This window comes from Caretta caretta, chromosome 27 (genome assembly GCF_965140235.1).
Source record: "Caretta caretta isolate rCarCar2 chromosome 27, rCarCar1.hap1, whole genome shotgun sequence".
Taxonomy (NCBI): Eukaryota; Metazoa; Chordata; order Testudines; family Cheloniidae; genus Caretta; species Caretta caretta.
Genome location: NC_134232.1, coordinates 7,550,675 through 7,565,722, shown reverse-complemented (window position 1 = coordinate 7,565,722; position 15,048 = coordinate 7,550,675). Strand labels below are relative to the sequence as shown.

Here is a 15,048-nt window from a genome sequence, read left to right as displayed (position 1 = left end):
GATCTCAATTCGCCAACCCAGGGCTGATGGGACTCAGGGGGTCAGTTTGGACCTGCAGCTGCTTTCCTCTGATGCAGCCTGTGTTAGGAGGGGGATCTCTCACCCTTTCAGGAAGTTGCACCGAGTGAACCAATGGAGCTGGGAAAGACCTATTAGATTACATGTCCCCGAGATGACTAAGCAACCAGCCTCCTGTCCACGGCATCCTTCCTCTGCTGGGCCATTACCCTCTACTGAGCCACCTCGTCCAAGGGACATGTGAGTCACACACATGTATATGTCAATGAGCACATACACAAACACGTGTGTGCACACAAATATTTATTGCTTATGGACCCAGTGCAAATCCCGCACCCTCCCTCGCAGTTCCGACGCTCATTGTGGTTTCCTCGGTGGGTAAATGCCAGCAAGCACCATAGCACCTAGCAGCGGCTTCTTTCTGGTCAAAGGAGCGGACATCTCTCCACCAGGCATAACTGTGTCTCTGGCAGGCCGCAAAAGCCAGACAAGAAGCATGCGACCTGCCGGGCTGGCTGCACTGCAGTCAGAAACGGCAGAGCCTGGAGATTGGTGGCGACGTTATAAAAGAGGATTATCGGGTTTGGAGCCTCCGCTGTGTAATTAAGCGGCAGGTCCCTTGAACGCAGGCCCTTTCCTTCCCGATAAGCCCCATCTATAATGGTCTGAACACTCACAGGCGGAGCGCTGCGGGGAGACAATGCTCCCCTTGAAAAGCCTCGTGCCAGTGGGGCAGGGTTTTAAAAATAGACGTGAATGGCTCTCTTCACGGCATGAGAAAAGCAGCAGCAGCTCTCCCAGGTTAAGTGCTGAACTTATTGAGCTTCTCCGGTGGCCAGCAGAACACTGCACAGAGGAGAGGGAGGAGGTTATGGGTGGCTCAGGGCACCCCAGGGTGGGGGGAAACCCCTGGGGAGAATTTTCAACATTCTTGTTGCACGGTGGGAACACCGGGGAGCCCTGCTCATGGACCGCAGCCCCCTGGTATCAGGTGCTGTAAAAACACTGCACAAAAAGGCTAAGCTCTTTGGGGAACAAACTAAATGCTCCCATATAGGCCTGAAATAAGGGCCAGATTTCCCCCTCCCCAAGAGTTCTGCATGTTGGATGCTGAGCTCCTGGGAGAACCTGGCCCCCGATGGTGGGTGCTGGGCACTTGAAAATCTGGCCCTCTTCTCTTCTAGCTCGCAGGGGCCAACACAGGTGGCTGCTGAACACCCATCGCTGCTGAGAGAGGTTTGGTGGTGCCTCTGTGAGGCAAGTCAGCACAGCGGGTTCCCAGCCACTTCCTAGTGGACAGGGGTCCCTGTTGCCCAGAACCTGTGGGACTGACCCAAGCCAAGGGGCCAGTTAGTGCAACTCAGCAGATGCCGCAAGGACTGAACAGCCTCTGGAGGCTGAGCTCAGGATCAGCCTGGCAACAAGGTGCGGAATAGGGGGAGTTTCTGTCTGGATAAACAGAGGGCACTATTCAGCAGGGCTGCCAATCTGTCACCTTCCCCTAGGAAGGGGCACGCTGGGACCCATGGAACATCAGGGGCCAGAGTTTCAGGGCTGGACTCTTTCTGAGCCGCCTTCCCCCCTCCCCCCAAACTTAACTGGGAATGCAAATCTGACTGCCTAGACATCCGAGCACGCAGCTGTGCCTACAGAAACAGGGTCAAGGCTCCATTAAAACTCAAGCCCTGTGGTCCAGCCAATGCAGTGGCTCGGCTGGGCATTTTGCACCAGTCTGGCCTCGCCCGTGTATCTGGGCTGCCTGCAGCTGGAACGTCCCTGTAGCCCTAATTCAACCGTGGCTTGTCAGTTTAATAGGCACACCAGGATGCTCGCTCCCCCGATGGTTACAACAATCAGTCTCTGAGCAGGGCTGGCGGAGGTGACTGTCTCTCTTTAAGGAGCCCTGGCGAACACTGAAGGCAGGAGGAAAATCACGATCTGCAGCCCCTGAGCAACCCCCAGCCACCCACCCTGTAACGTCAGTACCCTGGCTCTCCTCCTGATCACACCGCGCGTACACAGGCTGTCTCCCCAGGGGGGCACATTGCCTGTCTAGACAAGATGCTGAAGGAGCCCAGCACTTGGCAGGATCAGGCCCTTAAGACACACCCATTCTTGGCTCCTCATAGCCAGTAGGCACTGTCTCTTTAATGTGAAGACCCCCCCCCCCCCCACACACACACACCAGCACAGAAGGACACAGTAGATCCTTCTGAGAAGGCAAGTCCGCTGTGCCCCAGTTCCCTGGCTCTTAAAGGGAAAGTGCAGGGTGATACAGACACTAGCCGGGTCCCTACAGCTGCTTAGCGAGAGGGGCAAGTCACCAAACCCCAGATTTTAAAGTTGCTTAACTAGAATAAGAGCAATTTACAACCCTGCCGCAAGAGAGACTCTGATGGGGTCTTTGTTACTGATGCGTGCGGCAAGTCATTAGAAGTGGGAGGACTCCAGGAACGCAGAGGGAGCAGAATCCAAAGCTGCGGGAGGGTAAGTCTTATTTTCCCCTCAGTAGGAGAGTTGTGAAAGTCACCTGCATTCAAATGGGGACAGCGTTCGCCGAGTCCTAATCTGGGCCATCAGCCTCCTGGTGCACGGCAGCTCTCGCTGCCCTGCAGTGCTGTGCCGAGTCACCCAGGCAACGAAACAGGGGCAGGTGAGATGAGAGGTGCTGTTGCTAATAGGTAGGGCACTGGGATGGCAGGCAGGACCCCTGGGCCCTAGTCTAGATATCTAAAGCACTTATACCTGCCCCCCTCACTTCAGTCTTTAAGGCATTTATCCTCACGCACGCCGGCGAGGCAGGGCAGTGCTATTATCCTCATTTTACAGATGGGAAACTGAGGCACAGAGGCTGACTGTCTTGCCCAATGTCACACAGACCAATGCCCTTCCTGTCTATTCTGAGCCTCTCCTCCTGCGTGACCTTGAGCAAGTCACTCAAGGTTGGCTTTCCTCTCCCCCCTCCTCCACACCCTTCCTCTGTCCAGCCTTCAGTTGTAAGGCCTTCAGGGCAGAAACTGTATGTGGCCTGGTGTTTGTACCGAGAACAATACTCCCCACCCCCACACCTCCATTGGGGTTTCAAGGATAAAACACAACTAATAAGGTGCCTCAGGCTGTTTACAAAACTATATTTGCATATCTAGCGAGTACCTGGTGTTCTAAGCACTCTCCCAGCGGAGCACCTGTTGGCTGGGGCTGGGGCTCTGTATGCTGCCTGTTTGCGGCATGAGCCCTCACCGTTTAACTAACTCCCTGCAGCATTAGAATTAATCACCGGCATTTCCCAGCAAAGCTTCGTTTTCATCTTAACGTAATTCCATCTGCGCCCGCCCAAGCCACCTTCTGCTGGATGGAGGCAGAGCTTGGATCCCGCCGGCAGAATGCCACCTGGGTACGGCGGGACCGCGGGGAAGCAGAGCCTTGAATTAATAGTGGAGTTTCTGCTCGGTCGCACTGCTTGGGTTTGTTAAGGAGGAAGCCGTGTTTGCCACAGCTGGCATCAGAAGACTGGCAGTGCAGCAAACCCGAGCCCCATCTTCCCCACCAGAGACAGCGGTCTCAAAGAGTCAGCAGGACACAGTCAGAGCCCGCCCTGACCCCAAGGAGCCTAGCTTTGGACACTGCACCCATGGGCGTATTCTAAAGGAGGGAGGGGGACGCAGTGGTTAGGGTGTGAGCCTATGACCCAGCTTCTACTCCCACCTCTTCCCCAGACCTCCAGTGGGTAACCTCGGTATCTCTGTGTCTGTGGAATAGCGGATTCCCCCTAAGTGCACACCCTCAAGGCGGGGCGTGGTGTAGCAGACTCCCCTCGTCTAGGGCTGACAACCGTTCTGGCCCTGTAGTGGTCTCCTTCTTGGGACTCGGCCATCTGGCCAGGTCGCTTTTAGCCCCAGCCTTTCTGGAGTAACAAAGTCTGACCCACAAGAGTCCAGTATCCTCTTCCTCAGGTTTCAGCCCCTGGCGCTAGGCCTCATGGGCCTTCAAAAGTTTTTATCCCCTTATGTTAGGGAACTTTGCACCACCTTCCCCATGGGCTGGTGGGGTAACCCCGACCCTCCCTCTCCTCTGGGTTCCAGCCCAGAGACCCTGTAGTGAGCAGGCAAGGTCTGTCTGGTCAGAGTCACCCCTACGACCTCCCTGGGCTTCCTCCTCCCTCAGCCTGTCAGCTGGCCTTTCCCATAGCCCCTTCCTAGGCCCACCGTGTATTTGCATTCTCCTCAGGTGCCAGGATGTCTCTGTCTTCTCAGGCTCCATAACCCCTCTAGGTTCTTTCAGAGCTAGGTTTGCAGGACTCTCCCCTGGAGTCCTCCAACAAGTCCCCAATGAAATACAGACTTCAGCCACTTTAGGCTCAAGCTTTTATCCCTGTCAGGCTCCCCTTTGTGTTGCTCCTCACCCAAACATCTCCCTGGAGGTCTAAGTGCTGCCAGAATGAGCCACTAGCCTAGCAGCTTCTCCCCATTTCCTGCCCCCTCGAGAGAAAGTTCTCTACTCTAGATTCCCCCCGGCATCCTCCTCACCTCTCTGCTACCCAGAGAGGAACTGCTATATTCCCTACTTCAGCCTGGGCCTCCTCTTTTTGTAGGAACCACTGGGCTCCTCCTCCAGCTAGGACTCATCTTTAATTGGGCCTGGCCCACCCATCAGGTGCCACCACTAATTAAGCTCCCCAGCTCCCCTTAACCCTTTCAGAGCCAGTGTGAGGCATACACCCCTTCACAGTGCCTCAGGTCCCATCCCACCCTGCCCCCCCCCCCCCCAGGAACATGGCAGTAATTGCATTGCCCTACCTCCCAGAGGGTTATGAGTATAAAGGCAGCTGTGACCGTGAGGTGCTCAGATACTATGGGACGGGGTCCAGACAAGTACCTAAGGGAGATAAGTTGGGAGGTTCGAGGGCTGGACTCTGAGGTTTGAATCATTGGCAAAAGGGTCTGGGTCTGAACCTGGGATCCCAACACCCCCAAACACAAGGGGAGTTGAATCCAGAAGACTTCTCAAGACCTTCTATCACTTTAGAAATAGACAACGCTTCAGGGGACCTTTCCCCAGCCCAGACTCACGTGGGACAGCCAGACTAAGGATCCCGTCCACAAACTCACTTGGGGAGGCCTCTTTAAAATGGGCCCATCAGGTCTGATCCTGCCACTTGTGCAGTATGAGACTGATCCTGCCAGAGGGGGAAATGCTACAAATTGGAAAGGTGGCACGCGCTTTGCGTGGGCGTAAATAACACCACAAGGCGCAGGGCGATGGAGGACCAGGCCCATTGGATTTGCTTGTGTTTGCTGGATGCTCAGAATGGGTGTAACCTGCTCACAGAAATCCCCCTCCCCAACCCTCCCCTCCAAGCTTGGGCTGCTCTCAGATCTGTGCATCCGCACTGAAACCCAAGCTGCCATGAAGGCAGAACTGGGGCTGGCTGGTTACAAGGTGTCACTTTTGGAAAAAGAAGGAGACTGGGCCCTTATCGCAATGAACGGGAAAAATCAAGGGTGAGCAAAGGAGCCCCATAAAGACGTTCTCTGTGCTCCCCATGGCAGTGGCCCCTTTCAGGGCATATTGCTGTCACCTCCCCCGCCCATACGGCTCCCCTTCGCCACCCCCAGTCCTGGGATCTGTAATCATTTCTGTCATGTTTTCAGTCCAGTTCAAGGCCAGATCCTGTGCAGCTTGCTCCCCTCGACACCCCACTGGTGAGGGCAAAAGGTAGCCCTCCACATTTTAAGCCTCTCAAGGCAGGGTCCTGGGGGCTGATTCTGCTCTCATTCACCCTAGTGTAAATCAGGAGTAGCTATGGGGAAATCAGGAGAAGTACATTAGTGGGAGAGGAGAATCAGGCCCAACTGTATAGACAGAGGCCAGTCCACGGTGCTGTACACATAGAAATCATCTCCCACTAGCAAACAACTCTTAGAAGGGCTACCCCATGCGCATCCCCCACCTATCTACACACAAGGCCCAGCAATCCAGGGATCGCCCACGTGGCTATTTCAATGAGAGGCTCTTACTGTCTTTCCTGTAGTAGAGGATCTCTAGCTTGCACTCCTCGGACCCCAGCAAGGCCTGAGTCAGCTGCGCGATGGAGTTTTTGGTGGTCTCAGGCCCGGTGAGGAAGTCACAGGTGCAGGGGCGCTGCATGACCTCCACCCGGGAGTAGCCGAACATCTCACAGAAGCCATCGTTGCAGTAGATGATGGCGCAATTCTCCATCTGGGCGTTGGCGATGAGGAACTTGCGGTCTGCAAAGATGTATGGGAAGCAAAGGGTTAAAATAAAGGTGACTGTCCCCAAGTGAACTTCTTAGTGGAGGACGTGCGGGTGGGAGTGACAGGAGCTTCTCCACTGGCAGAGTTGAGCACAAAGATTTGCCAGGGCACCGTCCTTGTCACCTTCATGCAAATAGGGTGTCTGAGGGCAAGGTACTGAGAGAGGCAGTAGCCAAATCACAGGCTTGTTACTCAGAAAAGCTGGGGTCTGTTCCTGCCTCCACCAGCGACCTCTGATGAGTCAGTTCCTTCTCTTGCCTCGCCTGTTTAGATTGTAAGCTCCTTGGGGCAGAGACCGTCTCTCCCTACTTGTTTGTATAGTGCCTAGTACAGTGGGGTCCTGATCTCAGTTGGATGCTACTGGAATATACACCATTGGATTTCCCCAGCACCACATGGGATGTCTCCTTAGCTGGAACAGGACTCAGCCAGGGTGTCAAGGGGCTTTAATAACCATCTCCCATCTGGGGGATGTCAAAGTGCTTGACAGATATTAAACATTGCAGAATCCCTATGTATATAATCTCCATTTTATAGAAGGGGAAACTGAGGCACAGACAGGCCTGGTGACTTGCCCAATGTAGCAGCAGCAGGACTAGGAATAGAAGCCAAAGCAGCCTGACTCCCAGCCTGCTGTGCCACCAGCACCCCTAAAGCAATTCCCCAAACTGCCTCCTGCTTTCTCTGTATTTCCCTTCCCATGATTGCGGATGAGTGAGACAGCTGTGAAGAAAGGGGGGCTGTGACGGGATGCGCCAGCCCTGTGACAGGAGCTTTCTCCTTTCCTTGCAGGTGGAGACAGTGAGACGCAATTCATTGCCATCGTCATTCCGGAGCGAGGGAGCCTGGTCCACGACCGGTGTCCCTGCCAAGGATCAGCCTGGCAACAAGGTGCGGAATAGGTTAGCTATTCATTAACATAGTATTTAATAGTGCCGAGAGGACCCAGCCAGGACCAGGGCCCCAGTGCGAGGTGCTGAACAAATATACAGCAAGAGATTGTCCCAGCTTTTACAGTCCAAATGGACAAGACAAAGTATGGGAGGGGAAACAGGTGCCTGAAAGGGTGACATAATTTGCTCAAGGTCATGGGCGCGGACTGCCAGCTAAGGGCCCTCAACACTAGACGACGCTGTCTCCTGGGATAGTTGCCAACAGCCCATTGTTTGATATTTTGCCCACTTTACACATCCTACATGATGTGGGTTCCAGCCCTTCCCCTTGGGAGACTTTTCCACCGTCTAAGAGCTGTCGGTGTCAGTGAGCTTCTCCCGATGTTCAGCCTAATAGGAGGGAACTAGGAAAGAGGAGATTTCGGTGGAAAAGCATCAGGTGCTTCCTGGCTGTGAGATCAGCTCCCCGTGGGATTGTTTCCCAAGGGGAGCAGCAGCTGTGACCTTTGAAGCTAGACAGGACCAAATACAAGCACACGTGCAACAGGGAATAATCTGGCATTTGCCAGGGGAAGGACTAAATGAGCTGATGGGTCTTTACCATCCCCAGTCTCTGATTCTCCCGATGCTGGTGTAAATCAGGAGTGTCTCTTTGAAGCCAATGTGTACAAAGGGCATAAGTGAGTCAATAATTCATTGATACCTTTCCCTTTTCTCAGTTTCATCCCTTTGCTCTTTTTTCCCTCCCATGACCTTCATAGCTCCCTCTGTAATTCCTCCTCCTCGGGGTTCTACCCTGCACACACCAGTGGACGGCTAGTTTGTGGGCCAGATTATCCAGCTGCAGGGGTCCAGCCGGGCCAGGATGACTCACACACTGAGGTTGCTGCAGGCTCGGTGAAGGTGACCGTACTGTGTGCGCCTGTTAACTTCCCTCTGCAGGGGTTCTGGACGAGCACCGCCGCAGGTGCAGACAGATGTGGGCAGGGGAAGCATATGCCTGTGCTGAGCAGCTGGAGCAGGGAACTGAGAGACAGAAGCCTAGAAGTGTAGGACTGGGAGGGACCTCGACAGGCCACCGAGCCCAGGCCCCTGCACTGAGGCAGGACTCAGTATGAGCTAGACCAGTGGTTTTCAAACTTTTTTCCCGGCAACCCAGTTGAAGAAAACTGTTGATGCCCATGACCCAATGGAGCTGGGGATGAGGGGTTTGGGGTATGGAAGGGGCTCAGGCTGGGGCAGAGGGTTGGGGTGCAGGGGTGAGGGCAGTGGGGTGGGGCTGGGAATGAGGGGTTCAGGGTGTAGAAGGGGGCTCTGGGCTGGGGTGCAGGAGGGGGTCAGGACTCTGGGCTGGAGATGCAGGCTCTGGGGTGAGGCTGGGAAAGATGGGTTTGGAGTGCAGGAAGGGGCTCTGGATTTGGGGGGCTCAGGGCTGGGGCAGGGGATTGGGGCATGGGGTTGGGGCACGGGTTTACTTCGGGCAGCTCCCGGGCAGCGGTGCAGCGGGGGTGCAGAGGCAGGTTTCCTGCCTGTCCTGGCACCGTGAACCACACTGCGCCCCGGAAGCGGCCAGCAGCAGGTCCGGCTCCTAGGCAGAGGCACGCAAGTGACTCCAAGCGGCTTTTGCCTGCTCCCACTGGCCAGGAACTGGCCAATGGGAGTGCGGAGCCAGTGCTCAGGGTGGAGGCAGTGCGCCCAGCCCCATGGCCCCCAGTCTAGGAGCCGGACCTGCTGCTGGCTGCTTCCGGGGTGCAGTGCGGCGTCAGAACAGGTAGGGACTAGCCTGCCTGAGCTGGGCAGCACCGCCAGCGGGACTTGTAACGTCCCGGTCGGCAGTGCTGATCAGAGCCGCCCCCACCCAGTGCCTTACGTTCTGCGACCCAGTACTGGGTCGCGACCCACAGTTTGAAAACCACTGAGCTAGACTGCCCCGACAAGTGTTTGTCTAACCTGTTCTTAAAAACCTCCAACAACGGAGATTCCACAGCCTCCCTCGGCAATTTGTTCCAGAGCTCAACTTCCCTGACATCCGGACAACAGACGTGGACGTCGTGGGCTCGGGGAAGCATTTGGCTGATTCCACAGAAGGCAGCAGGGAAGGGAAGGGGTTGGCCTGCTCCATCAATGAAGGTTCCTCTGTCTGTTGCCGTTTGCTGTAGCTCTCCTGGAAGGCTGTCCTGTAAAGCTCAGGCCAATGATACGAGCGGATTAGAGCACGCATCTCATCTCCTGTCCTTAATGTAATTCAGCAACGCAGAGGCCACGGTGTGTGGCTGCCGTGAAGCGCAGCTGCTCAGACCTGCGGCGAGTGGGCAGTTCATGGCCAAATTCAGCTCCTGATTCCGCCCCACTGAAATCAGTGGGGATCTAGGGGCTGGGGTGTACTCAAGTGGGACGTGCCCTTAGCAGACATGTGAGAACATGGCTCTCCCGAGCATTGGCATCTCTTTTGGCTGGAGCTGGAGCCAGTTCTTAAATTCAGAGGGTGCATTTGGGGGATAGCTATTAGTGCACTCCCTAATTAATCGCGCTGATTACACAGGAGTGGCATCTGCAGCGTGTTTATTCCAGTTCTGCTGTTTGCCTCCTTTCCCACCTGCCCCGGGGAATGTGCATTGGCAAAGGATCTGTAGAAGCCTCCTGCTATCCTCAATGGACCCACAAGCAACTCCCGGGCCCCTATTTGCAGTCCTGCGGTGGCAGAGAGCTGGGGATGAGCCGTTCTCACTTCCCTTTCAGCAGAGGATGAGAAAGCACTTGGCAAACATTCCCAAATGGCGCTCCAGCACTGTCACTGAGCTGGTGAAGTGTTTCTATTGTTACCCATTTTAAAGCTGGCTAAACTGAGGAGAAGGGGCATGAATAAGTGAGTGAGACTCAGAACCCAGGATCCCGGTGGAGTTTCCTGCTCTACTCACTAAATGACTCTGACCCCACTGGCAGATCCAGATGCTTGCTTGGTGGATGCCATCACTCCGTATTGCCCAGGGCACCGGCCTGCCACTCTCTCTGAAGCTGCCAGTTAGAAACAGCGCCGAGGAGTGGCGGCCAGCTCGACAGAAGCCCTGGGAGAGGATTAGTTTCAGTGAGTCAAGGCTTAGAGCCGAGCTCCGGAGGGGAGTGGGCAGCTGGGAGGGTGGGCCGAGGGAAAAGAGGCTGTTGATTTTAACTAGGCAGTGCAACTCTGCTTACAGGGAAATGGAATTAAACTCCCGGGTGGTTTCATTGAGTCACAACAGGCTGTCGGGCAAATACAAGCCGGGTCAGAGTGACGCGCGACTGGCCTTCACTAAAGGAGAATCTGGTACAGTGTGTGTGTGTAGAGGGTGGCAGAATCCCTGGAGGAGACCTCAGCTAGGGAGAAGAGGCGGGATGTGATTAGCTCATAGCTTTCAGGCCTGGGCCTCCTCCCACCCCCCCAGCAGTTATCAGGGGCAGCTGGCATCAAACTGGGACGAGGGAGAAGTAATCCATGCCCACAGGTTAAACTACATGCCCACGGCACCGCAGAGCTGAGCCATTAGCACCCAGGAGCTCCTGGCACTCAGCCCCTTGCTCTGCTCAATCCACCACACTGTGCTACCGCGGGGGGATCCTGGTTAGAATGAGATGAAAGCCTGCCTCCGAAATGGGGATCAGGGTGGGCTCCTGCAGCTGGAAGGACCCGTGTGTGTGTGGGGGGGAGGGTGTGAAAGAGAGAGGCAGAGAGAGCAGGCCTTTATTTTTTGTGCACCCGTCCCTTTAAGAGGTAGACACAACGAAAGGCTATGGGGCACTGTTTCAAGAGTGGCAGCAGGCAGATTTGTCTCAGCAGCAAGTTATCAAGTTCAGTCCCGCCTGGCCAGGGGCGAGGGAGGCTTGTCTGTTTGTTGACGAGCTAGTTCCCCAGTGCCCCCCTCCCCCGCCCCACTCAGCTGGCACGAAGGATGCCGCTTGCCAATTTAGATGGATAGACAAGGCAAGTTACATGAACTCCCCATTCACAGGATCACGTTCCTCACTGCAGGGGCCCTTCTCTTCTTTTGGCAACTACAGATCAGCCGGGTAGGGAGGAAAGCCAGCAAGTTTGTCCCAGCAAATGCTGCAATGGGAGACAGGCTGAATTAGGCTGCTGGAGGGACCCAGAGGTCCTGATTCTCTGGGGCCTTGCAGGCGGCGAGCAAAGTGATCTCTGTATATTCTGCTCTGGTAGCATTGGGCGCCCACTGTGCACTCACTTGGCATTGTGGTAAGTTACCTCACAGGGAGAATCAGACCCCACAAGTCTAAGAAAGATAACGCCCCTTGAATCAGTTACCTCCAGAGAATGGCCCTCCCACAAACCATGACAAATGCCTTAGAAGCAGAAATCTCCACAGTCCAGTCATTGTGTTAGAGGTGAAAAAATAAACCCCAGCTAAAATTCATTTAAAGGGATTATTTCTAGCAACAGCAAATGGCAGCATTTCGTCAGGGGAGGTGGCCTGGGAGCATCCTATAATTTAAGGCAAATGGCCAGACAGCCCATTTTGCACTAAAATAAGCACTTCTACCTGGCCATTTTCTAGCTGAACATTCTGCCCCCCAAAATAAAAAAGGTTTTATCCTCTCTCCTCTCCTCCCCCACCAGTAGTTACATTTTAATCAGCTCCTGATCTTGGCTATGTTAGTAAATCCAAGGCTGACTTCAGTGGAATCACTCCAGAGTTATGCTGGTGTAACTAAGATCAGAGTCCACCCCATTTTTAGTCTTGATTGATGGCATCTGGCCAGCAATATCTATCCATCCCAATACACACCCAGCTATCTAATCAATCTACCTGTCCCCATATTCTATCCCCATACACTCCATCTACCTACCTACCTATCTATCTCCATACACCCCCAAGATCTATCTAGCCCCATACACACCCACCTAGCTAATCAATCTATCTATCCACATACTCTATCCCCATACACTCTATCTACCTACCTACCTATCTATCCCCATACACCCCCAAGATCTATCTAGCCCCATACACACCCACCTAGCTAATCAATCTATCTATCCACATACTCTATCCCCATACACTCTATCTATCTACCTACCGATCTATCCCCATACACCCCCAAGATCTATCTAGCCCCATACACACCCACCTAGCTAATCAATCTATCTATCCACATACTCTATCCCCATACACTCTATCTATCTACCTACCGATCTATCCCCATACACACCCACCTATCTCATCAATCTCTCTCTATCCCCATACACTCTACCTATCTATCGATCCCCAAACACACCCCTCTATCTATCCATCCCCATACACCCCCACCTATCTAATCTATTTATCTATCCCCATACACTCTACATACCTACCTACCTACCCATCCCCATACACCCCCAATATCTATCCCCATGCACACTCACCCCGAGCTAACCAAGCCACCTCTATCCCCACACACTCCACCCGGCTATCTCGCACCCTACTATCTCCCCCACCTACACTGGCTGTCCCTCCATCTATCTGCCCATCTCTGGTACTGGCGCACAGTTGCCTCGCTGCCCCCAGCCTGGCCATGGCCGGGTCTCAGCAAGTCTTTAACGCGGCTGACGCCTAGGCAGGAAGTTTTGCCGGTCCCCCGGAGATCCCCCGCTGGGGAGGAGAGCCCGCCTCTCCCGGCCGGCGCGGCTGCGGGCAGGGAACGAGGGAGCGGCCCTGGCCCGGGCCGGGGAGCGCGGCTGCCCGCCAGGGAAGGGACCGGCCCGCGGTACTCACTCTGCCCCTCGAACTTGCGGATGATGGTGTCCAGGTAGGTGTTTTGCGGGGCCACGTGGCCCCTCCGCACGGGCATGCTGGAGTCCCGCCGAGGCGTCCCACCGCCGGGAAGTTGCTCCTCGCTCTCCGGGGGCGCTGCCGGGCTCTCCCCAGGGCCGCCCCGAGCGCTCGCTCCGGCTTCCCGGGGGGGCCCCGGCGCCGCTAGCCTGCCGCGGGGAAGCCCCTTCCCCGGCTGGGGGGGCAATGCGGTCCCGTGCAGGGGGCCGGGTTGCTTTGGGGGCTGGAGGGCGGAGGAAAAGGGAGGGGGGCGGGGAGGGGAGGGGAAGGCCCCGGTGGAAATAAATAAACGCCCCAGGGATTCTCGATGTGCTTCGTCACCGCCGCCCGGCCAGGGGCTCGGGAACAGACTTGTCAACAGCAACAGCTGGTGAGCCTGAGGCTCTCCAGCCGCCTCCCGCCCGGCCCTGCTCCGGGAGCCCGCCCGAGCCCGAGCCCCGCCCGGAGCGGCTCTGCGGGGAGGCTGCGGCCGCGGAAGGCTGCTGGGGGGAGCTGCGGGCGGGGAGGGGATCCGAGGGGCGGTCTCTCCCCCACCCCCCCGCCCCACCTTCCCCCGCCTGCTGCGGCGCCCTGGCCCCGGGGAGGTGCCCGGGATGGCTGGGGCGCTGTCCCCCGGCCGCGGTGCTGAAGCGCCGCCCGCCTGGGAGAGCCGCCGGGGGCTCGCCGCTAACCTGGGGGGGGGGGGGGAGGGGCGGAAGAAGCCAGGGGGCGCTGGACCGGGATGGGAGGAGGGAGCCCCGGACCATCCAAGCTGGGGGCTCCTGCCCTGTCCCCCCTACTTTTCCCTGCGCCCGCGGGGACACCTTGGCTCAGGCGCGCCGGGAGCGGGGCTGCAGCTCCAAGCACCTAAGCCCTGTGCAGCGCCGGATCCCCCAGCTCGCGCCCCCGCCGCCCCACTGTCCGCTCCCCCCAGTGCCGTGGGACTGAGGGTCCCTTCTGAGCTCGCCACCCAGCCCCCCCTCCTCCCATTTCTCTTCCCCCCCCCCAGCACCTCTGCACGGTGCCCTGCGGCTGGGGGGCAGTGTCCCTCCCGCTCGGCGCCTCCTCCCCCATAGACAGTCATTGAGGGCGAGAGTTTATTTCTATGGCACCGATCAAGGAGCCCCGGTGCCAGGCCGTGGCTGCTTAAGCTGGAGGTTACAGGGAGAAAAGTCAAGGGGTGGGTGGTGACCACCGCGCCCTTCCCCTATTGCTAAATGGAGGGGGGGTTAGATGGGTCCCTGGAGGGCGAGGTGGGTCCTGGTGTGGGAAAGGGGGCCCTGTATGGGAAAGGTGAAGAACCACTGCACTAGGCACCATCCAGCTGTGACCCTCTTTACCTGCCCTACCCCATCATCACAGTCCCCGCTCCCCATCAGTGTTTTTCTAGGAGGGGGGAAGGGGCGGCTGGCTGGGCATGGCACAGGGATGCTTTCACTGCCGATCAGCCAGTGTCAGCACAGAAATACCCCCCCCCTCCGCCCCCAGGTTTTCCAAGTAACTCCAGGGCTCAGGGCTCCCCAGAGCAGCCCCCGGTACTTAATCACTGATCTCCTTCACAGTGACCTTCCCGGAGAAACCCCCCATGACTATGATCATCCCCCCCCATGATCGGAGGACCATGGCCGCTGAGGGCATTTTGATGTGATTATGCACGACTGTCCATGCATTAAATTGGTGGAAGAGGATTACAGGCTGGGGTTTGGCAGGGGGATGCCAACGAATGTTCCAGCAGCACCTCACCCATGCCGTCCGAGGGAGAGACACAAAGCACGTCCCTCGCCAGCCTCGGCTGACAGCTCGTGATACAAAGCAGTGCCCGGGGAACTGGGCCTGCTCATTGTCCCGTGGGAACCTGAGCCAGAGGAAAGGAAGGAGGTTTCAAAGCCCCTTGCAGAATGTGGCTGCTGCTTTCATCTATGGCGCTCATGAAATCCGACCTTCCCCCCGCAGAGAAAACTCATTCCATTGTTGAAAACTCATTTTCTCCAGTCCAATTTCCACAGCGGTCTGGGTCATAATTCGCTGTGATTTATTGAGGAGGCATTGTTCTGTATCGCAGGGCTGCAGCTTCATAGTCTGGGA

General features: G+C 56.4%; 1 protein-coding gene across 2 annotated transcripts in view; it reads right to left on the bottom strand.

The window, feature by feature from the left end:
* Positions 1 to 13,438, bottom strand: part of KCNH6 (potassium voltage-gated channel subfamily H member 6) — a 100,764-nt gene extending 87,326 nt beyond the window's left edge. Inside the window, exons 1-2 of one of the 2 annotated variants that reach the window (XM_075123578.1) lie at positions 12,928 to 13,438; positions 6,036 to 6,266 (exon numbers count right to left, since the gene is read on the bottom strand). In XM_075123578.1, coding sequence (XP_074979679.1) covers positions 6,036 to 6,266; positions 12,928 to 13,003 — 307 coding nt within the window. In that variant the 5' untranslated portion in view covers positions 13,004 to 13,438. The remainder of the gene's footprint in view (positions 1 to 6,035; positions 6,267 to 12,927) is intronic. The other variant, XM_048830353.2, reaches the window with a different exon arrangement.
* Between the last annotated feature and the right edge of the window lie 1,610 nt (positions 13,439 to 15,048).